This window comes from Pristis pectinata, chromosome 2, assembly GCF_009764475.1.
Source record: "Pristis pectinata isolate sPriPec2 chromosome 2, sPriPec2.1.pri, whole genome shotgun sequence".
NCBI classification, from domain to species: domain Eukaryota; kingdom Metazoa; phylum Chordata; class Chondrichthyes; order Rhinopristiformes; family Pristidae; genus Pristis; species Pristis pectinata.
In genome coordinates this window covers 20,932,799-20,960,387 of record NC_067406.1, presented here as the reverse complement: position 1 = coordinate 20,960,387, position 27,589 = coordinate 20,932,799, and the positions used below count along the sequence as shown (strand labels likewise).

General features: G+C 40.8%; 2 protein-coding genes across 9 annotated transcripts in view; one reads left to right on the top strand and one right to left on the bottom strand.

Moving 5' to 3' along the window:
- Nucleotides 1–3,423, bottom strand: part of maea (macrophage erythroblast attacher, E3 ubiquitin ligase) — a 147,385-nt gene extending 143,962 nt beyond the window's left edge. Inside the window, exon 1 of the mRNA XM_052035715.1 lies at nucleotides 3,337–3,423. The gene's annotated coding sequence lies outside the window, so the exon portion shown is untranslated. The remainder of the gene's footprint in view (nucleotides 1–3,336) is intronic.
- ctbp1 (C-terminal binding protein 1) overlaps nucleotides 1–27,589 on the top strand; it is a 266,572-nt gene that overhangs the window by 68,652 nt on the left and 170,331 nt on the right. The window contains exon 1 of one of the 8 annotated variants that reach the window (XM_052035567.1): nucleotides 3,631–3,707. The exons of 2 other annotated variants lie outside the window; for them this stretch is intronic. Coding sequence is in view for 3 of the 6 variants with exons in the window: in XM_052035540.1 (XP_051891500.1) it covers nucleotides 4,081–4,211 (131 nt within the window). In the remaining 3 variants the exon portion in view is untranslated. Of the gene's footprint in view, nucleotides 1–3,630; nucleotides 3,708–4,042; nucleotides 4,212–4,285; nucleotides 4,306–6,314; nucleotides 6,366–27,589 lie in introns of those variants that run through there. 5 more of the 8 variants (XM_052035665.1, XM_052035604.1, XM_052035540.1 and 2 more) reach the window with 5 other exon arrangements.

Below are 27,589 nucleotides of genomic sequence, written 5' to 3'. Positions count from 1 at the left end.
CTTTTGTAAGCCTGGTTATCTCTTCTCATGACAAAGCTTGGAAGAGAGTGTCTGTTTCAAGTGTCTCATGTTGGGCATGTGAACAGAGCAAACTGAGGGCCTCCATGCTAATCATATAGGCCTGAGTTAAGACATTGCCTTGCTTCACTTATTCCATTCACTTAGAGGCACAGTGTACATGATCTTCACAATGTGACAACTCCAAGAGAAATACAGAGTGCAGCACCAACCCCTATACACAGCCATTCTCAACCTCATAAAAGCCTTAGACTGTGGAACACTCTCCTCACATTCAGCTGCCCAGAGAAAATCACCCCCAACTTGTATTTGCTTCATGATGGCACACAAACCATAATCTTAATCATCACATCTATAACAATTTTGTTGAAGGCTGGTGTCAAACAAGGCTGCATCATTGCCCAACAGTTTTTCTCAGTCTTCCTCGTCACGCACTTGGGATCTAAGCTCCCAACCATCTTTGACTAGGTCACTGCAGCATATCATTGAATGGGCCTTATAATCAATATGGGTAAGAAGGTCCTCTGCCAAACTGAACAAACTTGCTCTCCAGTATAAAGATTCATGGCGAGAAACTGGAAAACAGAATGTCACAGAGGTGCAGCAATCACCGCCTGACACCTATGATAGAAATGCAGGGCTTTCTTGAGAAACACAGAAACATGGCCTTTCTTGACCTCACTAAAACCTTTGACTCTGTCCTGAGGGACTGTGGAGCACTCTCCTCCACTCAGCAGAAACATATTTCCATCTTGTGTCCATCTTCATAATGGAATGCACACCATGTCCCAGCCAAAGGGTCCACAAGATCAATCAAGACTAGCGTCAAGCAAAGCTGCGTTAGTGCCCTGATACTTTTTCAGCTTTTCTCACTGGAGTGCTGCACCTCACCTCCAACAAGCATTCCCCTGGAGTGAAGCTAATTCACACAACTAATGGGAAACTGTTCAACCTATGGTAGCCAGACTCCAGAGTCAAGGTTACCCCAGTTTCAGCAATTGAGCTGTATATATTAGCCTTGATGTTTATTTATCTTAATTCAGATTAACCAAACGTCAAAGATTGCATCCTTAAATGTCCAAGCTAAGGAGTGAAAATATAGATGCATTTAGAAAACTTGAACATACCAAAGCAGTTAACAATATCAAATGACAGCATTTAATTGTGGCACTTTCAAACTCCCAACTATCAAGGCTGTATGAAAGGCTTCCCTTTCATCATAATTGCTCAGATTTGACTGGGTTTTCCTTGCAGTGCCTCATGGAACTGCTGGCATTTCTTGGTCTGAGTACCAGCATGTTTCAGGAGTCCCTTGTGAATGTGGAAGATGTGAATTTCCCTCAGTTCACCAGTGATCTCCCAGGTGCTTTTCACCACTAAACTCTACAGTAGCGGAGATTGAGTTTGCTGGATTGCGGGTTCTACTCTTGGATACTGTGTCAGGTTCAAAATTTGTGCAGGATCCAAGAGCCCATTCATTTAAGTGAATATTATTTGTAAGATAGATTAAAAGTTAAGATAAAATCTTCTTAAAGTAATTTATGTTTGGTTCAATGTTTTGATTTATTTGTGATTTGAGTTCATTTTTTTATTTTGTTGGTTTTTAACAATTATTTAATGTGTCTGAATGTCAAGAGTCATCCAGAAGAATTGTAAAACCTTGACAGTTTTTACAGACAGCAAATCTGGTAGTAGGGTTTTGCCGTCTGTCAAAGGTTTTGAGAGGAGCTTTGTAGCAGTGACTTGCTCTGGCTGACCCACATCATCTAATTACATCATGAGGCCCTGTTGTTGAACTAGGCCTTGTCGCTTGGTTGCAGGGCCACCTACGCAAGCAAGTTCAGCTTATCGAATTAGAAGGTAGGTTCAGGAAATATGAGCCCATTATTTCTGCAATCATTTTTGTTTATTATTCATAGGCTGCAGTTTGCTGGAGAAGGCATCAAATGATATGTCAGCTTTTGCTGCACTTTTCAATGCAGATGTTTTTGTTGCTCATTCATTTGAGTGGGGATCACATGGTTGCAAGAACAGCTTTTAGTCCCAAGATATCTGTTCCTTTGAGGTGGAACTTGACCTCACAGCTTTCTGACTTATAGTGAGAATTCCATACTCAAACACTGGTTAGACTATGGGAAAAGAATCCTCAGGCTTTTTTCTTCAACATTATTGCAATGTAGCATACAGTTTCACCCAAGGAGAGTTTTACATTATCATTGACCCAAGGATACCAGATCCACCACAATTGAGCACGACAAATGTTTTTGTTTGTGGCCTCCAATCTGCAGAAAGTTCATAAATCGAAGTCCACCAATGACAATGTTCAGATAATTTCATTGGTTAAGAAGCAATTAAAAATGTAGCATTTTGAAACAACAGGACTTATTTCTTTGATGCAGAGCAAGTCTTGTTATTAGGAAGATGACAATTATGATGGGATGCAAGAGCATTCACAGACAGATGAGAGGCCATTTGGCCAGCCTAGTTCATGAATGTTTGCAGCATCCCCATGCACCATCCAATACTTTTCAAGAAAGAACTGGAAGGAAAAATAGAGAACATAGGAGACCTTGAATAATTCGACCACTACTTTGGTTAGTTGTGCCACCATTCTTACTTTCATGTTTATTCTACATATGGGCTATAATTATTTTTGAAAGTACGCAAGAACTTTAAGGTAAAATATTTTGTGTCATTTTTGGGAGAAAGGCTATTTGTATTACAGTTACACCAACACTGGTGAATTTAGATGTACTTAATTATTCCATTATTTGAAATGTTTACCAAAAGGTGTCTCAAACACCTTACAGCCTTCCAAATTACATTGTTAATACTGGGAAACATTTTTAAAAATATATTTCAGATAATCACTTAATTTTGTAAGCAACATTTAAAAAAAATCAGCTTTGATGATTAGGCACACATACAAGTGGAGTCTGTTAGACTAATGCAGGTATTTCTGAGTGTAAATGTTTAAAACTCCTGATATAAGTAATATTTCAGTTATGTTTGTTTTTTGGTATAATTCAGAATGATTAAATAGATAAGAAGGAATTTGACATTTGGGTAAAATGATCTTGTTATAAGTGTCGAATCGTGAATATCAAACCAGTTGCCAAGTGCTTGTAAACATGAAATGAAATTTACAGTTGTAAAACTTGCAAGTTTTGTTTTGATATTAAACAACACAAACATGGCACTTTGATGGGAGCCTCGAGTACCTGAATGCAATTTCATGGAGCTGTACGTGACCGGCGCTGCGGCACAGACCCAGTGTGTGCTGCAAGGGTTAATTTTTCCCTTGCAGCTGTTTCTGACCTGCTGCAGTGACAAGTCGCCCTTTCTTCAGCATTTCTGGACGATCGGGTTCCCTGACTGCGTGCACCATTCTTCGGAACGATTTTAGCCTTGCAGCCACCTCTTGAGGCGTTATCTCTGGTGCATGTCTCTGTTTTTTTAATCCTTCCCCTCCCCCCCTCCAACTTCTCCCTCCTCTCTGAGCAAGCAGTTGTCTGACTGAGTAATGAGCTATGATATGGTTGGCCAGTCTCCAACAACAGCTCCTCCTGATTGGTCTGTTTCAAGCTATCGTATACAGTGATTGGTTTCAGGGCCTGTTTTTTTTCGCAGCATATTTTTTTTACAAGCTCAAGCAAATTCTGGTACAAAGTGAAGGTGGGGGATGCAAGGTTTGGCTCTTCATTTCATTTTCTTTTTTTCTCTCTCTGGTCCGGGTAGTCGCAAAGGACCAGCAGCTTTTGAGGGGTTTGGGGGTGAGGTGAATTGGGGGGTGGGGAAAGGAGCTATTTGCGCACTGATTTGCAGATGGGTAGATTTATGTAATTCTTTGGAAAGGTTTGGGTGGGGTTGCTCCTGATCGCTTGCTGTTTCATTTTTTTTACAGTGTTTGAAATAAGAGGATGCAGGGGCCGGGTTGTATTTTTTAATAAACCCATGCCAGGAAGCTTGTGTATTTTTAGAGGAGTGTGGGGGTGGGGAATCTGTAAATTCAAGCACATAAGCGTATTGTAATCAGGCTGCTCGACTTTTATTTCCTCATAAATGAATACTGCCCCTTCCCGTAGTTTCATCTGTTGGGATGTATTTTGTGCCCGGAGGTCTGTGGATGCTGTAACAGAATGCTTCCCTGTGTATAACTTGGCTGAGTTTGATGCAGTACAAAGTCTTGTTCGGTACAAGTTTATTACAGATTTTTTTTTGCTAGTGAAGGCCGGCTCTTGCTGAAATATTTCAGTTCCCGTCCTTTTTGTGGGATAATTTAACTTTGTAAGATCAAAGCTTTATTTCTACATAGTCTGCTGGATCAACTTTATGCTGATTTTGATGTGTATTTCCAGGTTATTTTCTTAAACTTAAGACAATTTTAGAGGCTCTTTCACAATCAAGTTGCTGTAGTTTCTATATTTTAGTCAACTGTCCATAAAGTATTTTAATCATTTTATAGATTTCCTTTGAATGAAAATGTTGTGTGATGTCTGTTAAGTAAACGATCCTCCATGATGGATAGAAACAGAGCTACTAAAGGGTTTTAAAAATATTTATTCATCGTGAGCAATATATGGAAAGCTGTTATGGTTCTGTGTACACATTTAGGTAATTCGTAGTGCATTTATGTTAATTTATGGTGGTTTTAGATAGTGTTTGATACTTCATTGGACTCTTGAGTTTGCAGAATAGGATGCATGTATGCATTTATATTTCTGATTATATTTGTGTATTTGATTCTCCAGATAAAATCCTAAACATACCCTGGTTGTGCATCATCCTTCCAAGTATCTGCTCTAACCTTCTGTAATAAAAGTTTAGTTGTTGTACAAAACCAGTTCTGCTGTTTCTGTTCATCGTTTATTTCGTCACCTCAGTCTCAAGTTTCCTCTGACCCGAAATAAAACCTTTTTATTTAATTTGCTTTGTATGGAAAAATTGTCAAATAATGTCAGTGTCATGTAGTCTTTCTATAATTGTAACACTCAGAAGTTTAAAGATTGTTGGTCTGTTTGATAATGAAACTAGTTTTGGTGTTTGTGTTGTAAGGCAGAAAGGGAATAGTTGCAATATTGTGGCTGAGCACCTTTCCAGTTGGTGCAGTAAACTGACTGTATCGTTCCATCTTTGCACTTGTAGTACCATGTTCTTTAACTCACTAAACATGTTTTTGCATGGCGAACTAGAAAATTTGTGTACGTTACAATATTAAAATGTCCTCCAAGTGGCCTCTATTAGGCTTCTGAATGTATCTGAGTCACACTTGATATATTGCAGAATGGGGGTGGAGTGGAGAATGGAAGGTTTAACTTGCATATTTTTGAAACTGAAGGTGGTATTTACTTGGCTGCAGAGTGAAATTTTGTTTTTTTTTATTTCTTTCCATTTGGTAGCTGTGGTGACCATTATAGTGAATGTGAGTGTGTAAAATTATTTTTTTCTGATAAGAGTCATTGTTTCGTGAGACTTGTGGAAAGTGCTTCTGTTACTTGATATACTCTAAATTGAAATGAAACAAATGCTAGAAATTGTTGGGTCAGGCAGCACCTGTACAATCAAATGTTTACTGTTTCATGTTGAAGATGTTTACTCAGAACTGGGAAAAGTTTAAAAATAAAACAAATTGAAGTGTGAGGGCAGATGGGACAAAAGGGTTGATCTTTTATTTCAGAGGATGAGTGATAGTAAATGACAAAAGAGATGGTGAAACCTGGTATAAGAGTGCAGCAGATGTATTTTATGAATTACAAGGTGGGTTTGGAAGAGGACAGAAAATAGTAGAATAAAATTGTCACCAAAAAATATAAGTGGGTGATAGTTTTTTTTCTCATTGATTTGCTTGGAGTTTGAGGTACAGGGCTGAATTTCTTGATGACATAAATTGTTGAATGCTACTGTTCATACTGGAAAGCTATGATAACCTATGTTGGCAATGAGCTGCTGTTCTTTGGGTTTGGCTCAAACAGTGTTGGAGGTCCAAGTCATGGACACTGTCCACCTGGAAAACGGTGTTTGGGCTTCTGGAGGGGGACGAGATAAAAGGATTGATGCAACATCTCTCATTGCTTGGAAAGGTGCCCAAACCAGGTAAATTTAGTTGGAGAATAAAAGTTGCTGAATGATTAGAACTTTAAAACTTTATACAAGTTTATTTATACAGCACAGTAACAGGCCCTTCCAGCCCAATGAGCCTGTGCTGCCCAATTACACCCATGTTAACCTACTAACCTGTACGTCTTTGGAATGTGGGAGGAAACTGGAGCACTTAGAGGAAACCCATGCAGTCACGGGGAGAACATACAAACTCACCGATGCTGAATACAAGAGGGCATGGCTTTAAGGTAATGTGGGGGGGGGGGGGAGAGTTCAAGGGAGATGTCAGAGGGAGGTTTTTCACCCAGAGTGGTAGGTGCATGGAATGCGCTGCCTGGGGTACTGGTGGAGGCTGATACGTTGATCAAGTTCAAGAGATTGTTTGATAAGCATATGGAGGAATTTAAGATAGAGGGATATGTGGGAGGAAGGGGTTAGATAGTCTTAGGAGTGGTTTGAAGGTTGGCACAACATGGTGGGCCGAAGGGCCTGTTTTATGCTGTATTGTTCTATGGTTCCTTGCAGACAGTAGCAGGAATTGAACTCGCTAACCACTATGCTACCGTGCTGTCCTTGGTATAATACTAATTATAACTTCTGAACGAGGCAGTGATGTTAAGAGAAGCATTTTGACTTACCAAGGTGCGTGAGATGAAGATTCTATTTTTGGTTGTAGTCATAAAGAAAATTAATCAGTTTTGTTTTGTAAATTTCACCTTGAATAACACAATAGAGAAATTGAAGGGCCATTGTAATTGCTTGTATCAAGCACTTAGAATTTGATTTGTGTTATGGTGTCTTGACTTTATTTTAAAAGAACACAATCTGGAAAGTCACTCCACAGTGCTGTTTCAAAATTAAGGTTGGCATTGGAATAAATTCCCTGTTTTAATTTTGATTAACTGTAGAAAGGCAACAGTACTGAATTTAGAGGAGCTGCAAGTCTCATCTTTGTGAACTTAAATGTGGGAGCAACTGAGATCTTGAGCAAAAAGTGGGAATGAGAGGCCAGCAGGGTCTGTGGATAGGAAGAGTAATGCTGAAATGTTTTTGTCTTAAATTGACTTACAATTGGATGCAAAGGTGACCAATAAATGTGATGGATCTTTAGAAAGAAGTATGGAAGTAAAAGCAGCAGTGGGGGGGTGGGCAGCTTTACGACTTGCCTATAAGGCTGACTCAGTATTTTGCATTTGTTGCTACCTTGTGAACTGTAGTTGATCCTGATCTTTCTGATTAAAAGCCTGATAGGGCAGTGTCGTATGACTTGTGATTATCTACTGGAATTGAGGAAGTGCTCCATAGATAATGTAAAAGTAAAAGCCCATTAAAAGGCAAAAAGAATGTTGCACACAACTTGGGGATTGCTCTGGGAGGTAGCATGGACCCAATGGGCCGAATAGTTGCTTTCTGTGCCATTATAAGTGTAAATGCTGTCCAAAACAACTTGTATTGAGGTTCCCAGCATTCAATGTCCATTCCCTCAATATGTCCTTCATTTGCTGCACTATTTCTGCTTGGCTTGCAGCTGAAATTTCTTCCTTGTCCAAAATCGTTACTGTTCTGTAAAGGTATTTCTGTGATCTGAGCAGGATGATTGGTTTCACATTCTCATCGCTTCATAAATTGCAATTGGAGCTGTCGTTTTTTTTTGCAAAAAGATTTTAGATCGTTTAATTCGCAAACATGCTTTTGTAGCCTCAACTACTTATCAAACCACTTTTCATTTATGCTAATTTCTGGCTGAAGTTATCCTTTGCCAGAGTACTGTAGGTTTTGGTTCCAGTCTTTTGCTTCGCCAATTGTGCAGAGCTTGAGCTGGTTATATTTGCATAGCATGTGATTGTCTGCCTCTGACAACACTCTTGACAAAGAGCATGTCATTTAGCTTCAAATGCCTCTAGCAAGCACTTCCAAGTAAGTCAATTTTTTTCCACCATTGTTGATATATTTTGGTTGTAATCCTTTTTTTGTTGAATTCTCTGAATTCCCCTGAAACTATCAGCAGTTGACTTGTTTGCACTTTTCATCTCATCTGTTTGGACTGTTGAAACAAAAAAAATCATGTTTCTTGAGGCTCAAAAGAAAAATTGCCCAATTTAACATTCACAGTCCCAACACTGGCATACCTTCATCTTTGTTAATTGAACTGTTTCAGTATTGCCTTATCTAAATCCTCATGTTGCTTCCTATTAGACCATTTGAAAAATAAAGAAGCACCACCTTATTTTTATTAAGTAACAAACTGTCTGTTCATTGATTTCATATTGCACTGAGTTTTAGAGGCACCATTTTCCAGCCTGTCAAATGCTCCAAGTATTTCTTCAATGGTCAGTGATTTGCAAATGTATTTACAGTGTTGTATGACTGTCCAGGATACAGTAGTGACAACAAGTTTATGTATGTTTTGATATTTGGAGATATTTACGGTCTTTAAAAATTAAGTTTTTGTTAAAACACTTGGCAATGAAAGATTTTAAAAGTAATTATATGAAAAAATGTTGCCCTTTGCTTTCTAATCTGTAGACCAGCAATCCCTTTTGATTAGATCAGAGAAATCCTTCATTTCAGATTTTTTTTCTCTTCCCTTTTTCCATTCTCTCACCCCCATGTCTCTTCTGAAATACAGAAGAGTCCCAGCAAGACAAGGCACTGCCATTTTATCCCATGTGAAATCGAGTGACAGATGGTGCCACATCTGTCATTTCAGTAAGTCTTGGACTTGTAGTGAGTTGGTGTTAAATCTAAGGTTTGTTTCCTTTTAAATGGCTGAATGCTAGTAGTTTGGTCCAATTCTTAACCACACAACCAGCTGTTTAATTTGGGATACTTTGGGTGCAGATACATTAAAAAAATGTTTGCACTGAAGAACTGGCTTTTGCTCTTTTTGTATGGATGGGAAAAAAATAGAGGGAGATCAGAGAGTCCACAAGTATGTGTTATCAGGAAATGCAAATAAATAGGTTTAACACCTGCAGATAGTCTTGAAACAATTGTGTGAATCAATTGGCTTTGTGCAGACACTACGTTATGTACCCTATGAATTTTGCTTTTAGCATGATGCTCATTTGTATCAGTCTGCTTCTGACAATCCTTTTTGGTTGTACTACCTAACATTATTGAAAATAATTCTTGCACTCCAAACTTCTGGTTGCTGCAATTTTAATTTGTTTATTGGGCAGATGCTGATGATTCTTTGACTTGCTGCTTTTGTTTAGTTCTTGAAACTTTTCCGGCTCTGTTCTTTGCACCATTTACCTGTCTGCAATACTAATTTAAAAAATAATTATTAACAGCAGCATTTTCTGTGCTAACACCAAGCGTGTGCTAAATGTGTGTGATAGGAATCCTGAAATATCATCTGACATTAACTTCAATGTAACTGAATTTCAGATGCAGTGTACTGTGCACTGCTGCAACTGCGTTGCATTCTGGAATATGTGATGGATGGCAGACTTCTACCTTTTTAAATATTTCACATGGGAAAGAATGATGTGTGTTTCTAACAATGTGACCGATGAAATAGTTGAATAGCTTAACATCTGGCCATTAGTAATAGATGCTTAAATTCTCCAACTGAGGTCTAACAGGATTTCCCCACAAAAATAACAGTAAGGGCCCAGTAATAACAATCAGAAAAAAAACTTTTAATGGCAAGAATTTTTCTTTGATATTCAGAAAGGGCAAAATAAATTGAAGGAGTAAGTTCTTTAATTATTTTAAATCATCTCTAACATTTTGAGTGCTCTGATTTGTTCTTGCGCAAAAAGTTTATTTGAGCTGTGACTGTGTCCATATTCACCACCTCACAAACAACTCACCTGCCCGACAAGTCGGGCACCTACTGCTGCTCTGGGAAAGAGTTTGTGGTTCTCGCATTGCCCTCTTTAGCTACCTCAGAACCCACAAAACTGGAGAAGAAGCAATTTAACCTCAATCCTGAGGGACTCAAAAACTAGAGGATATCTTGTGGGTCCATGATGGTTGCTGTGGATCTCTTGAAATAAATTGTGTAACTTTCTAGATTATGGAAGGCACGATAAATCAAGATCATGAATAAATGGAATCTATTTCGGAATTGGGTTTATCATCACTGACATATGTTGTGAAGTTTGTTTTGCGGCAGCACTACGGTGCAATACATAAAAATTAGTATAAGTTACAAAAATAGTGCAAAAGAGGAATAATGAGGTAGTGTTCATGGACCATTCAGAAATCTGATGGCAGACGGGAAGTAGCAGCTCCTGAAACATTGAGTGTGGGTCTTCAGGTTCCTGTACCATCTCCCCGATGGTAGTGACGTGAAGAGAGCATGTCCTGGATGGTGAGAGCCCTTAATGATGGATGCCGCTGCCTTGAGGCACCGCCTCTTGAAGATGTCCTTGATGGTGAGGAGGAGTGTGTCCGTGATGGAGCTGACTGAGTCGACAACCCTCTGTAGCCTCTTGATGCTACGCATTGGAGCCTCCATACCAGGTGGTGATGCAACCAGTCAGAATGCTCTCCACCGTACATCTGTAGAAATTTGCAAGAGTCTTTGGTGACATATCAAATCTCCTCAAACTCCAAAGTAGAATGGCTGGCGTGCCTTCTTCATGATTGCATCAATGTGTTGGGCCCAAGATGGATCCTCTGAGATATTGACGCCCAGGAACTCGAAGCTGCTCACCCTTTCCACTGCTGATCCCTCAATGAGGACTGGTGTGTTCTTTTCAATCTCAAGGTGAGGTGTCACTCTTAAATACTAAAAGTTGCAGGGTTTTTGCTGGTGATATTCTGTCATTGGCATATCTCTGCTGTGATATTTGAATTTGCAGCTTCCTGCAGTGGGATTTTAAACTGCTATTTTATGAATGGCTCCTTAAGGACCACAAACCTTTACACTGACATGTTCAATGTAACATTAAATAGGAGATGCAGAATTAACTTCTGGAAAACCATGATCACGTTATATTTCCAGGGACCTATTAACAAGTATTGGTGCTCGTCAGAAATGGTGTTTTTTTTTTGCTAACTTCCTGTGAACAGAAACATGTAGACAAAAATAAAAATTGCTTTGATGTGGGAGCCATACAGCAGCAAACAATGGGCCAGATCAAGTACAATCGAGCACAGTAAACTGGAGTAAATGTATTCGATGCCAGGCACCTTTTAGTTGAAACTTTCCTTTATGATTAACGGTGTCTTTCATTCTAGCCAATTGTTGAGTGATCAGAGCCTGATATATTGTGTTACCTAAGCTGTCAAAACTTGCGTTGTCATTTGTATTTTTAGTATGAGGGAAAAATTTATTTTGTTGTAAGTTAGATGAATTTAAATTGTCTGTTACATGCGAGTTAAACATAAAATAATATTTCAGTCATTGATTTACCTTATCACCTTCACTCTTCAGTATGAGTTTTGAACTTTCATTTATGTAATAATTTCCCCAATCTCAGAACATTCCAAAGCTGTTCACAGGAAGTTAGACTTTTTAAAGTACAGTCTTTGCTGTAATTTTGGGTATCAGGGTGCACTTCAAATGCAGTGAGGTCCTGCAAACAATGTTGTTATAACTTGCTAAAACGATGTCATTTAAAGCTTGAATAGCTTCAGATTGTGTCAGCCCAAGACCTCCAGTCATTACCTGTTAAAACTGGGTGTAGACCAGGTGCCAGCTGTCATGAGGAAAGGTTTGGTGGGAATCGACTGTGAGGCATTTCTGTTGATCTTTAACCACTGTTCTTCAGATGTGCATTGAGGGAGAAATATTAACCAGTGTTCAGGAGAAGAACTGTACTAATGTTCCACAAGAGCCACTGGATCTTTAAAGTTCACCTTGGAGGGAATGTGGAGTTATTATATCATGTTGTACTTGAAGGCAACGGTGTGGCATTCTCGCAATATTGTACTACAATATCAGCTTGGGTTGTGCTCTTGGCTCCATTTGTATAGTCTGACTCTGAAATTAGTGGTGCACTGACAACGAATGTCCTCCCCCTTTAAAACTCTCCTAAATCAAATGAACCCTACACCATACACTTGTACTCTCCTTTTCCCATTTGTCTCAAACAAGGCTCAAAATTACTTCAGCAATGAAATTTTGTGCACTTAATGCATGCCACCATTCACACCATCTCCTCCTATTTTCCTGCAATTTCTAATAAGCACAAAGTGCAGGAGAGAACTGTTAATGAGGAGTCACATGGTCAGTGTAAAGTTGCCAAATGAAATGCATGAACATTGAGGCAACTAATCTATTTAACCAATCTCTCCCTCTGCTTTTTGAGAACCCAGTTGCCAGTCAAGATATTACACTCTCCCCTGGTGTAGATTTTAAATCTGTCCTATGAAAGTTATGATGAACAATATGTTCAGGAATTCACAATTGCATGTGCTGGAGTATCTGAAGCATTATTGGGTTCAGCTGTCATTTGGGTAATTTTAGAGTATCAAGGTCTTTAAACTACTTTTCCCTGTCTTGGTTCTTGTATCCAACAACAATTGCAAGGAGCTCAAGGACTACTTCAGCACTAAGATCAAGATCATTTGGTTAGCTGTCTCTCTTGCTTAATTTCTTTTGCTGGCTTTGGGGTCATACGTTTGCTATTTCTTTTCTATTTTCTTAGCATCGACTTTGTATCTTTCTCTAGTCTGTCTTTGTGCCTTCTCTGACCTTGTGTTCTCCACAGGACCCACTTCCTCGTATAGCAACACTACTCTCATTAAACTGTTTATTGCCCAAATTCCCTTGTGGCTCCATATTAACTGAGGATAGTTTTTTTTCTCTCTGAGAAACTGCAGCCACGACCCCCACCCCAGACCTCTGTCTCGCAAATTTCCTTTCACCACCACTATTCTCAAAAAAAACTTTCACTTTATCTTTGCAAACTACAGCCCCTCCTTGGATCTCAAGTCCATGAATGAGTTGAATCTTGCCAAATTTCTACCCATCTTAGACACTATTTTGAATCCTTCCCAACATATTTTAACCCATGCCATTGTACAAAAGCACTCCTCACCAGAATTGCACAGTAATCTTCTAAAGTTAATCAATCCTTTTTTGTCCTTCTCAATTTGTTAGTTGCAGCAAAGGCCATAGACTGTCATCCTGCTCCACTTCCTCTTCACTCTTGTCCACGTGGTTAGGGCTACACTCGCCTGGTTCCACTGCTTATCCAAATCAAAGTCATGAGCGATGGCTTTGCAGAGAATCTATCCTTGGCACCCACCAACTTCATGTTAATGGTTATTCTCAGCAGAAACATAAAATGGTAAAATCAATTTCCATGTGCAGGCTGATGACATCCTTCAGTACTTTACCACTACCTCTCTTAACTGCTTTCCCCAACCACTAAGTTCATCCCCATCAGTGGCATCGATCTGAAGCTGAAGCAGACTGCTTGAAACCTTGGTTTCCTTTTTGACCTTGTGAGCTTTGGACCAAATAACTAGGCTACCATTTAAAACGGTCTATGAATATCTTAATGTATGATTCCACTTCTGCCTCAGCTCATTGCCTGTTGAATACTTAAGCTATGTTTTTTTAATTGCTTTAGACCTCCAAGGACTCTTGACTGGCCTCGCTGCTTGTATTTGAAAACAAGGTCACCCAAAAATCTTAAACCAAATTGCATTTAACTATTGTGTGAGTTTGCTGACTTTGGTCCCCAGCTAAGCATTATCTTTGCTTTTAAAATTCTTATCCTTTCAAGTCAATGAGCATCTTGTAGCTCCCCAGTAGAGTCATTTTCAACTAGGAGGCTATGAACAACCTGATTTTGAGAATATCTAGGTCACGCCCAGTTTTAATTGCTCAGCTATTGGTGATTATATAGTTAGCTACCAAGGCCCTAACACTGCAGCTTCCTCTCAAAACTTCCGGATTCATTTCTTCTGTTTTCTTTCGTGTTGCTATTTTAAGTTTTCTTTGACCAAGTGTTTGCTTAACTGCCCTAATATTTCCTTCGTAGGATGTTATCAGTTACTCTTTTGACTTGGGGGTTTTTTTATGGTCTGCTGCTGAACAACTACTCTTGCCTGAAAATGTTATTCATGTAGACTTACACAATTTTATTTATTCCTTCAAAAGCATAGTTCATAAAATCTATGGATATTTTCTTTAATTTTTTCCACAAGTTTGTTGCAACCTTTCTATTGTTTGAGCTTTTAACATGTTGCTGCCTGGTTTGCTGTCTGAGAGTTCTTCATTGTCATTGGCTTCTTGGGCAGGTTGGACACTACAGATTTTGTACAGAAGGCAATATGTTTTAGGGGAAATCCACGAGACAATCTGCTGAAGTTAGGTGAACAGGCTTCTACTGAGTTCAGTTGTAACTGGCAGAACACAACTGCTGGAAATATTAGACTACTGAGTGGCAGGAGAAACTTCTGATTCTTAATTCCAACAAAGACACTTGGAACAAGGTGGTCTGATAAACTAGGGAGGTCGTAACCAGATTATAGGCTTTTGAAGTACCTTTTCTAAATCCTTTAACTTATTGTTCTGAATTCTTTCCCTGTCTTTGAATTAGTACACATTATGCTTGGTATCGCATGCATTCCATTGAATTGCATGAAATGACAGGCACAGCCTTCTGTTAATTAAAACCTGGAGCAAACATGAATTAAGACTCCATTTAGAGTACTGGGTGACCTTGGATGTACCAAAGCCACCATAAATTGGAAATGGTGCTTGTTGGACTTTGGTGAATGCTGGTTACTAGCTGCAGAGACATTATTTCAGGCTTACATCCAGCTGCTAAAGCTGATAAAACTGTCTGGGCACTGAAAACAAATAATGGAGCCAATATTGGAGCAAGGAATCCTGCCAGTGCCATTATTCCTGAGTGTAAATGGCAATGGTGTGAAGACTAGCATTTAATCTTGGAACACTGCATTAGTCTTTGATTTTTATTTTAACAGGGTAGAGCTGCTATTTTTATTAGTGAAGGAATGGTCCAGAAGTCCCTGGAAAATGGCATTGATTAAATTGTTTGCTCAGTAACAAACAGAATTGTAATATGTGCTGCTTTCTGGACAGAGGAGATTTGTCTTCTGTTCGACTACTTTTTTAAGAACACAAAGGGCATTTCATGTCCTTTAAATGGCAGCAGCAACAAAAATGTATCTGCATGTTTTGAAATTGGTTGAGTTCAACTTTGAACCATGGTCATTCTGTAAGGTATAATTTAGTAAAGTAAATAACTTTCTAAAAACAAAAGCATGTTCACCCATTATATATTGGAGCTGCCAGCTACAATAAATAGCTCACATACTTGTATACAATCCAAACTGATACATTAATGATTTATAAGGAAGGAGTTGCTATTTGATTTCTCAGTTTATGGTATTTCCCACTTAAGTGATGTGAGCAGTTATGTAAGTAGTAGTGCTGTCTCACTAAGGTAGAGTAACAGTAGATTTGTTCTTGCTGGTTCCTGAATTTTTCATCTTGGTATTGTTCATTTGAACAGCAGAAACACGAGAGAGATTATTCTTAGTCTTGGGTGTTAATTATGGTGATACTTCATTGCTGTAGTATTGTGGAATGAAAAGCGTAGAGTCTCTGAAATGCTTACAGACCTGAGAGTGCTTGCCAAGTAGAGCTTGACATTTAAGTATTCCAAACAATTTGGAAGTGGTCACAAATCACAACTTAAAAGGGACTTCTGTGTAATTAGCTTTTGTTGATTTGTAGTCCTAGCTGTTGTCTTTAGTATGAATTAATCTGCATATTTGTGTAGTGAGGTTTTTTAGCACGAGGATTGTGAAATTGTTCAGCAGTGTAATTTGAACGTTGGCATAAATTAGAATCATATGCAGCTTGATTAGTTCTTGCAATCCATGTGGGTTCAGGATATTACGTTGGCACTTTTTTATTTAAATAAGGATATTGTGGGCTCGTTGGGCTTATCTCCATGCTATTCCCCTGGCCATACTGAGCTTTGGCATCTCTGTGGAACACATTGAGCTCAGGCTTGGCTGTACCACAGAGCAGACTGGTCCCAGTCGCCGCGAATGGACTCCCCAGATCACGCCGATGGCACGGGACAGCTTGGAGACTTCTAAAATCAGTTGAAGTAGATATCTATGTCAAAATAGAATTTATCGTTATATGCACAAGTACATGTATGCACAGGTACAATGAAAAATTTGCTTGGCATCATACAAGCAGCATTCACAAGAAAAATATAAATTAAACATGTACACAATTTTTACAAGGGAACAAAATTAGAACAAAAAGTCCATTTTATTGCAAAGTGATCATAGTTTTGCTAAACAGTAGTGATTTGGGTTTTGCCAGTTGGTTCAAGAATAGAATGCTGTTCTTGAACTGGTGTTGTGGGACTTCAGGTTTCTGTACCTCCTGCCCGATGGTAGTTGCAAGAAAGTGGCATAGTCTGGATGGTAGGTATCTTTAATAGATGTTGCCGCCTTGAGGTAGTTCCTCCTGTAGTGGTGGGGAGGGATGTGCCTGTGATGTATTGGGCAGAGTCCACTACTCTCTGCTGCTTGCATTGCTGCACATTCAAATTGCCGTACCAGACAACGATGCAACCAGTCAGGATACTTTCAACAGTACATCTTCAGAAGTTTGTTAGTGTTCGATGATGAGCGTAAACTCCTAAGAAAGTAAAGATGCTGGTGCACTTTCCTTATGATTGCATCAATGTGCTGGGCCCAGGACAGGTCATCTGACATGTTAATGCCCAGGAATTTAAGACTTCTGATTCTCTTCAGCACCATTCCCCCAATGAAGACTGGCCTTCCTGAAGTCAACAATCAGCTCTTTAATTTTGCTGACATTGAGCAAGAGGTTGGTTGAGTGGTACCACTCAACCATGTGCCCTATCTCACTCTGTTAAGCTGACTGCCACCTGTGATCCATCCAACAACAGTAGTGTCATTGGTGAATTTGAAGATGGCATTGAAGCTACTTAGCCATATAGTCATGTGTATAGAGAATAGAGCAAGGGAGCTAAGCACAGAGCCTGGAGGTACACCTGTATTGATGGTTAGCTAGGAGGAGATGTTACCAATCCTCTGTCAGGTCTGCTGATGCTCTATCCAGTTGCAGAGGGAGGTACAGAGGCCCAGGTCTTGAAGCTTGATGAGTTTGGATGGGATAATTGATTTGAATGCCGAGCTGTAGTCAATGAACAGTGGCCTGACATAAGAGTTCCTGTTGTCCAGATGGTCCAGAGCAAAGAGCCAGAGAAACCTCATCTGCTGTTGACCTGTTTGCAGTAGGTAAATAGGAGCAGATCCAGGTCATCTGAGGCAGGAGTTGATTTGTGTCATAACCAACCTCTCAAAGCCCTTCATTACAGTTGATGTAAGTGCCACTGGATGGTAGTCATTGAGGCAGGTTATCATGCTCTTCTTGGGCACCTGTACAATAGATGCCTTTTTGAAGGAGGTGGGAACCTTGGACTGCAGAAGTGAGAGGTTGAATAAGTCCATAAGTACTCCAGCAAGTTGGTCTGCACAGATCTTTAGTACTCTGCTAGGTACGCCATCTGGACCAGATGCCTTTCAGGGATTCACCTTCTTAAAGGATGCCAGGATGTCAACCTGGAGACTGGAGATGTTGGTGCTCGTGGGTATGTCATAGTTCTCCCTATCAAAGCGTGCATAAAAGGCATTGAGCTCATCTGGGAGTAATGGGTCATTGCCACTTATGCTACCTGATCTCGCCTTGCAGGAAGTTGTATTGTGCAAGCCCTGCCACAGCTGTCGAGCATCCATCCATGATTCTAGTTTAGTCCAAAATTTCCTCTTGGCACTCACAATGGCCTTCTGGAGGTGGTATCTGGACTTCTTGTATAACTCTGGGTCGCCAGCCCCAAACGCCACAGATCTAGCCCTCAGTAGATTACGAATCTCTTGGTTCATCCAGGACTTCTGGTTGGGGAAGACTCAATGTTTTTGTGGGTACGCACTCATCCACGCATGTCCACGTGAAGTTAGTGACGACTATGGCATATTCATTTAGGTCCGCTGACAAATCCTTGAACGTGTTCTAGTCCACCAACTCAAAACAATCCTGAATTCGCTCCTCCGCTTGTGCTGTCCAGCTCTTCGTAGTTCTCTTCACTGGTGCCACGGTCTTCAGTCTCTGTCTGTATTCAGGCAGAAGAAGCACAGCCAGGTAGTCGGATTTATCAAAGTGTTGGTGAAGGATGGAGCGGTAGGCTTTCTTGATGGTGGCATAGAGTAGTCAAGTGTGTTGAGTCCTCCAGTATTGCAGGTGATGTGTTGATAGTAGTTAGGCAGAGACTTCTTTGGGCTAGCCTGATTAGTCTCCTGCCCTGATGTGACAGATGTCAGGGTATTCTGCTTTGTTTAAACCATATAAAATTTTATTAAATGCTAAGGAAATTAAATAAAATTAAGATGAGAAATAAACTACCTACCTCTGATTTTTTTCTGCCCAGGTCAGCAGCCCCTTTCATGTGAACAGGGGTGCACTGCACTTGGTTGCTGTAAAGCTGAGAGACCAGATGCCAAGTGCATCCAGCTTGTCAGTTCAATATGATGGAGCTCCACCCCTGGACTTGGTGTTTTGCTGCTGGACTCAGCAGCAAGTTTGGATGCTCTGGTGGTTGGACCACCAGCATGCTCCTGACTTCTGTATTGCAGTGTGCAGCTGTGAAAGTCAGGAAAATGCTTTGCAGCCAGCTGGACCTTGTCTATAGAACTCTAGCTGGTGAGCAGTTTGATTAAGGCCAATGAATATCAATGTGTGCATCATTGAGAGGAAGACTATTCTGTCACAGTAAACCTAATTTAAGATCACGCAATTTTAAAATAACCTACTTTTTCAAATAACTGCAACTGTTTAGTTTTTGGTTTGGACTATTTTTGTATAATTGAATGTGACTTGAAGCTGAAATGAGGAGATGGAATGTGGTTGTATGGTGCTTAAGTTCCTGGACTAGTGGTCAGAATTTTGGACCATTTGATTCAGAGTCATGAGTTGAAATCCTACTGTAACAGCTGTGGAATTAAAATACCCATAATTGGATGAATCTGCAATGTAAAGGAAATGGTATTTCTCAGTGGTAACCGTAACTAGTGGTTCACTGTTGATATATGGGGAAGGAAATCTGCCATCCTTGACCACTCTGGCCGATATGCAACATCAACCTACTTGTGATTGTCTTTTTTGAGGGTGGGGGGCAAACAATTGGGGATCAACAATAGATTCTGGCATCACTTCAGTGATGCGCATACCCATGAACAAATATATAAAACTAATAAATCAGAAAACATTAATTTAGAAAATGGGAGCAGTGACCTTAAAATGGCCTGAAACTTATGGGGCAAGGAAGTAGGAAGCAGCTGGTTAGAATGTTAAGCATTAAAACGTGCAAAAATGGTGACCAGGATCAATCCATTTCAATGTTTATCTTCTGTGTGAGGAAGCATTTCTAAATTAATTATCCATACTTTTCCCATCTTCTTTCCAACCCAGTTTCCATTTGGGCTAAAAAGAGAAACTGCTGTAATTACTCAGTTGGTCAGGCAGCATCTGTGAGGAGAAAAATCAAGTGAAGGTTTTGGGTCAATACGATAAGCATATGGAGGAATTTAAAATAGTGATATGTGGGAGGAAGGTGTTAGATAGTCTTACGCGAGGTTTTAAGGTCAGCACAACTTTGCGGGCCGAAGGGTCTGTATCGTGCTGTACTGTTCTGTGATTCTATAACCATTTGCCAGAACTGGAAATGTACTGAGGAAAATACATGTTTTCAGATGCTGCGGTCAAGGAGGAGAAAGGGAACAAAAAATACCTTCTGGATAATGGGGGAAAGTAAATAAAATAAGGTACTAATGGGACAAGAAACAAAAGGCTTCCCTGAAGATGGTGAAAGCAGAAGCAGCATTGTTATCAAAAGAGTTTTGAGCACTGTAAACTTGCTGTTCCCCAAACTTGTGTTGAATCTTGTTGGAACGATAGAGGAGGCAGAGGGTGGAGTGAGAGTTGGGTGAAGGATTTGAGGGACCAATGACTGGAAGCTCAAGGTGGTGCTTGCTGTCTGAGCAGAGGTGTTCAGCCATTCTGAAACCCTCTACCTGATAAAAGTAACTAAACTTGTGAGAGGCATCAATAGGGTGAATAGTTGGTCGTCTTCCCATAGTGGAAATGCCAAATCTGAGAGGGTGTAACTTGAAGGTGAGAGGGAAAGTTTAAAGAGTTATGAGGCAAGTTTTTCTAAACAAAGTGGTAGGTGCCCGGAACATGCTGCCAGGGGAGGTGGTGGAAGCAGATATGAGAGCAATGTTTCAAATGCGTTTCAGTAGGCATGGGATTAGTTTAAATTGGCATCATAGTTTGCACAGACATCGTGGGTTGAAGGGCCTGTTCTATGTTCTAAATCATGTTTGATCACATTGTAAGCATCATATGAAGTTGAATTATGTGTAATTGATTTGCTGATTCACTTGAAGAGCCCTAGGTAGTATAAAGGGAAGAAGTTGAAAAGCAGGTTTTGCATAACTTTCCAATGTTCTGTACGAGTTTATGATGAATCTAAATTTCATCTTGTTTACTTTTCACAACTTTAGCTCTGGGTGCTGCCTTTTATGATTTGTAAACCAGTTGCTCCTCATTCACATTACTGGGAGTTGGACAAAATTGCTGAAAAAAAGGCTACAATTTAAATTGGACAATATAGAGAATGTGAAGGAGGAAAAAGAAACATTGCATTGGAACTTAGCAATGAGTGAGAGATTACATGGCAGGTGATGTTATTTTCACTTTCCTATCCAGGAATGTAAGATATGCTTGAAAAGCTTCCCAAGATATGACACAATGATTCAATTATGTAGAGAGCTGTTGAAAGGAAGGATAATTTATCTCTGGTCCAAAACTGCTTGAACACAAAATATATAGCTTATGAAAATATTAGAAAAATGGCTGTCATGTGTAATTTCAGCACTATTTGTTTCATTTGAGCCATTCGCTTAGCCTCTGTATTAAAGGGAGAGTTTGGTAATAGATGAAGAATCTGCAAAAATATGGCAGACCTTCATTTACATTACTGCAGTTTTTTTTGCACAAAAAGATTGGGCAGATTAACTGTTCGGCTGGAATATAGGAGCAAATATTTGTAATGGAGGTGGGGAGATGTGGTTTACATATTTACATGTGTGACCTGTGAGTAGCTGGTACATTTTTCCCTTGATAAATTGGAGCTTAGGCACAACTCATCCATGCCAACCAAGGTGCCCACTAAGCTAGTTCCATTTGGCAACGTTTGGCCCATATCCCTCTAAACCTTTCCTTTCAATATACTTACCCAAATGTCTTTTAAATGTTGTTATTGCACCTGCCTCAACTTTTCCTCTGGCAGGTCAATCCATATACACTTGAATGGCTGTAAAACATAGAGCTGTGAGCAGTCCATATGTGCTGTCCTTACTGTTACTGATTTTAGGTTAGTCCTTGTAGCAATAACATCTTGGTTACTATGCTCCTAGCAATCAGCAATGTCAGAATCCATAAGGAAGTGTATTGTCACCCTTGACTACAAGGGGGAGGGCAACAGAAATTGGTGACCCACTTTGCTGTTGAATGTGGATTACAAGGTTCTGTCCAAAATCATCGCCAGTGGAATCCATTCTATTTCGGTCATCAGTGTGCTGAGGTGCCCTCAAGATTAGTGTATGAGTTCTCCTCAGCTTAGGAACACCTGACCTTTGTATAGCCTGTATATACAAACAAGCATCTGGGAGACTGGTAGGGTGAATTTGCCTGCTATGGCAGGCATTTTCTGCTGAGTGGGAACTTGGTTTGCAGCTGCATTTCTGACTTGTGAACTGTTTGTGTTACCAACCATTCACGAGAATGGAATCTCCTCTTAAGCTGGGGAGGACCTGTACGTGGTGCAGGTATGGCCCATACCCCGCTGCTGCTTGATATCAGCTACTTGAGCCATTTTTCCTTTTCACTTGGAGATCAAAATGGATCTTGTTCATCAGGTCATGAGCTACAAGTTTCCAGAGAAGGGAAAGAAAATCTACCCAGTATAGCCTTCATCCAGTTTTGTGTGTGACTACATCAAGCTCTGCACAAAACCAGACTAGAGATTCCATGTGTCACTACAGGCTGAGGTTTTGCTTGTTGCAGGTGTTGTGAAAGATAGGCCTGGCCTTGTTATTGGCGGCACAGTAGCGTAGTGGCTAGCATAACGCTATTACAGTGCCAGCGACCCGGGTTCATTTCCTGCCACTGTCTGTAAGGAGTTTGTCCATTCTCCTCATGTCTGCGTGGGTTTCTTCCGGGTGCTCTGGTTTCCTCCCACATTCCAAAGACGTACAGGTTAGGAAGTAGTGGGCGTGCTATGTTGGCACTGGAAGCATGGTGACACTTGCGGGCTGCCCCCAGAACACTCTATGCAAAAGATGCATTTCACTGTGTTGCGATGTCCAACTAAATGGAAATTTCTGCACTACCTGTCCTTGCTGTTCAAGTCATTTGGCAGAATACCTCATTACCAGAATTTACAAACAAGTATCAAGACCTTGCTTGGCTGGCAGTGAGAGGGACCCTTAAATGTTTTGTATACTACTGAGATGGCTGCCTGAAACTTGTTGGCCTTCCAATGCAAGGAGATGTCTGGAAGTGAATGCTGCAGAATGGCATTTTCCAAGGTGTAGGAGGACATGCTGACAGATGTACTTAAGCTCCGTGCAGCCACCGTCAAAGCTATGTTGTGAAGGACTGCATTCTAGGGTCTAGGGTCCTGCCACCACTGGATACCAAGGGAATGGACTTTTGTAAGAACCTCTCAAATGGTTCAGGGATGTATTTTCAGGAGCAAACAGGGGTGGGCATTGAATTGATGGCACAATGAATGTAGATAGATAGCCCAATTGTATTTATTGTACCTAACATCAGAAATAGGAGCAGGAGTAGGATCTGGCCCATTAAGCCTGCTCTGCCATTCAATAAGATCATGACTGTGGACTCTGCTCCACCTGCCTGCCTTTTTTCCCCATAACCCTTAATTCCCCAACTATGCAAAAATCTAACTAACTGTCATAAATTTAATGAGGTAGCCTCTGCTGCTCCCCTGGGCAGAGAATTCCACAGATTCACTACTCTCTGGGGGGAAAAGCAGTTTCTCCTCCTCTCCGTCCTAAATCTATTCCACTGAATCCTGAGGCTATGTCCTGTAGTTCTTGTCTCACCTACCAGTGGAAACCACCTTCCTGCCTCTATCTTTACTATCGCTTTCATAATTTTATATTTTTATAAGATCCCCTCTCATTCTTCTGAATCCCAGTGATTATAGTCCCAGACGACTCAATCCCTCCTCATCGGCTGACCCCCCCCCCCCCCCCCCCCCCCTCATCTCGGGAATCAACCTGGTAGACCTCCTCTGCACTGCCTCCAAAGCCAGTATATCCTTCCTCAAGTAAGGAGACCAGAACTGCGCACAGCAGTTAAATTCAATCCCTCTGGCATTGAAGGCCAACATTCCATTTGCCGCCTTGATAACCTTTTGTGACTCGTACACAAGCACTCCTAAGTCCCTCTGCACAACAGCATGCTGCAATCTTTCACCATTTAAATAATCTGATCTTCTATTTTCCCTTCCACAGTGGATGATCTTGCATTTACCAACATTGTACTCCATCTGCCAGACCCTTACCCACTCACTTAACCTATCTATATTTCTCTGCATCCTCTGCACAATTTGCTTTTCCACTTAATTTAGTGCTATCGGCAAACTTAGATACGCTGCACTCGGTCCCCTCTCCCAAATCATTAATGTATATTGTGAACAGTTGTGGGCCCAGCACGGACCCCTGCGGCACCCCAGTCACCACTGACTGCCAACCAGAGAAACACCCATTTATCCCAACTCTGCCTTCTATTGGTTAACCAATCCTCTATCCATGCTAATACATTACCCCCCAACTCCATGCTTCCTTGTCTTCTGGATAAGTCTTATGTGGCACCTTATTGAACGCCTTCTGGAAATGCATGTATACAACATCCACCTGTTCCCTTCTATCCACTGCACTCATTATATCCTCAAAGAACTCTAGTAAGTTTGTCAAACAGAATCTGCCCTTCCTGAATCCATTCTGTGTCTGCCTGATGGAACCACTTCTATCCAGATGTCTCACTATTTCTTCCTTAATGATAGCTTCAAGCATTTTTCCAACTACAGATGTTAAGCTCACTGGCCTATAATTACCTGCCTTCTGTCTACATCCTTTTTTAAACAGTGGCGTGACATTTGCTGTCTGTCAAGCTGCTGGGACCTGCCCAGGGTCCAAAGTATTTCGATTAAATTATCACAAACACCACCACTATAACTTCCATTTCTTTCAGTACCCTGGGGTGCATCCATCAGGACCAGGGGACTTGCCTACCTTTTAGGCCCACTAGTGTACTCATCACTACCTCTTCAGTGATAGCAATTGTATTGAGGTCCTCCCCTCCATTCGCATCCATAACATCTCTCTTTGGCATATTAGATGCGTCTTCCACTGTGAAGACCGACACAAAATAGTTGTTCAAGGCCTCAGCCATTTCCACATTACCCAATATTAATTCCCCCTTCTCATCTTCCAAGGGACCTAGGTTCACTTTAGCCACCCTTTTCTGTTTTACATAATTATGAAAGCTTTTACTATCTGTTTTTATATTTTGTGCTTGTTTACTTTCATAATCTATCTTCCCTTTCCTTGTTGCTTGCTTAGTGGTTCTTTTGCTTTTTAAAGTTTTCCCAGTCTTCCAGTTTCCCATCACTCTTGGTGACTTTGTGTGCATGAGCTTTTAGTTTGATGCCTTCTTTTATTTCCTTAGTTATCCAAGGCTGGCTCTCCCTACCCTTGCTGTCCTTGCTTTTAACTGGAATATACTCTTGAGTACCATGAAAAATCTCTTTGAAAGTCTTCCACTGTTCCTCAACTGTCCCACTATATAGCCTGTTTCTCCAATCTACGTTAGGCAACTTCTCTCATCCTGTTGTAGTCCCCTTTATTTAGGCATAATACACTGGTTTTAGATTAAACTATTGCACCCTCGATTTGTATGACAAATTCAGTCATACTATGATAACTATTTCCAAAAGGATCCCAAACTACAAGATCATTAATCTTATCTGTCTTAATGCACAAGACCAGGTCCAAGATAGCATTTTCCCTTGTAGGTTCACTAACATGTTCAAGAAAGCAATCACATGCATTCTATGAAGTCCTCCTCAAGGCTAGCTCTACCAACTTGATTCACCCAATCTCTGTGGAAGTTAAAGTCCCCCATGACAACTGCTGTTCTATTCTATTCTTGCATGCATTAGATATTTCTTGGTTTATTGCCTGTGCCACTGTAATGTTATTATTCAGTGGCCAAGAGACAACTCCCACTGATGATGATTTTTTTTTCCCTTTACTGTTCCCAGTCTTTACCCAGATGGACTCAACATTCTGCTCCTTAGATCTTCTATCGTCTCTCACAATCCCCCTGATATCATCCTTAATTAGGAGTACTACCACACTTCCCTTGCCTTCCTGCCTATCCTACTGTATCAGCAGATAGCCTTGGATATTTAATTTCCACTCATCTCCACCCTGCAGCTATGTTTCTGTAATGGCCACTAAATCATACCCCTTTATACTGATTTGTGGCGCAAGTTCACTAACCTTGTTTGGAATACTGCAGGCATTCAGATAAAGTGCCCTTGTACTCATTGTCCTCTTAGAATCTAGTAACCTTCGTTTGCATTCACTTTTACTTTTCTCTTCTAACTTTTGCTCTGGTGTCTGCTTTGCTTCCCTGTCTTTCTACATGGATTCCCATCCCCCTGCCATATTAGTTCAAACTCTCCCCAACAGCACAAGCAAACAATCCCCCTAAGACATTGATCCTGGTGCTGACCAGATGTAGACCGTCCAGTTTGTACTAGTCCCACCTCCCCCCAGAACCAGTTCCAGTGCCCCAGAAATCTGAAACCCTTCATCTTTCACCACTGCTCAAGCCACATATTCATCCTAACTAGGCTGCTATTCCTACTCTGACTCGCACATGGCACAGGTAGTAATCCTAAGATTATTACCTTTTTGAGGTCTTAAGTTTTCAATTTATCTCTTAGCTCCCTAAATTTGGCTTGTAGGATCTCATCGTGCTTTTTTTTCCTGCATCGTTGGTAGCTGCATGCACCACAACAACTGACTCGTCACCCTCCCTTGTTAGAATGCTCTGCAGCCATTCTGAGACATCCCTGACCCTTGCAGCCAGGAGGCAATACACCGTCCAGGAGCCCTGTTTGCGGCCAAAGAAGCTCCTGTCTATTCCCCTTACCGTGGAATCCCCTACCACAATAGCTCTGCTACTCTTTTTCCTGCCCTCCTGTGCAGCAGAGCCACTCATGTTGTCATGATCCTGGCTACTAGTGCCTTCTCCTGATGAGCTATCTCCCCCAACAGTATCCAAAGTGGTATATATTATTCAGTACCATATCCAATATGTGGTGCAGTATCCAAAGCGATGCATATTATGAATACAGTATATTTTTGGGGGCAAAAGGGAGCTGTATTTTTCTTTTAAATCCTGCGTTCGTGGAACTTGTGCATTCTCATTGGGCTCATTCCCACAATTTTGAATGTCATGCATTTGTTCCCAGAGATTCTGAATTTGGAAAGTGCCATGAGGATGTGCAGATGTCAAACATTTAGTGGTGACAGCATGGTCAATGAAATCTCAAGGGAAAACTTTCTGAAACTTATGGAGAGGAGTCAGAGCCCACGATGGTTGGGGACTATAATGCTGGAGACCTGTGATCCTGTTGTATTTGAGGATAGGACCTCATTTCTCTGAATTCCATTTGCTGAATTAATAGGCGGAACTGGTTTTTCCCGGCATGTGGCAAAGTTGGTGGCAATAGACTGCAGTTGGGAAAGATCTCAGGCAACCAAGGGAAGTTGCACATTGTCATGTTGATGAGCACATACCAATCAAAAAGGAGTTGACGAGAGGGTGAATACTTGTGATGGTGGACAGTTTGTTCAAGGGGCTGGGAAAAAATACGTCCTGCTTTCTTTCCCTGCTATGTGGGGGGTGGGGAAATGTCTATTGGATCTCTCTATTCTTGTCTGTCTTTAGTTGTCAGGTTTCCAGAGCCTTGTCAGAGTTGTGAACACGGCCCAGTCCATCATGAAAACCAGCCTGTCCTCCATTGATTCTAGCTATACTATCCGCTGCCTACGTAATCGAAGACCACCTTCCCCCCCCCCCCCCCCCCCACCAAACTCAAGTGATTGCCACAATCTGAGAAGAGGAATGGAGCCTCTCTAATACACTGGTAGAAAATTGTTTCTCTCTTGCGTGACCAAAAAAAAGGATATTTTGGCACATCGACACCAACAAAATAAGGGGAAAAAAATCAAAATAGCAGAGGGAATTTTAAAGTCTCACCCCAATTTCTACCCTCCTCCATGGGTGTAAGGTTGCATTAAAATTTCCTCCTGT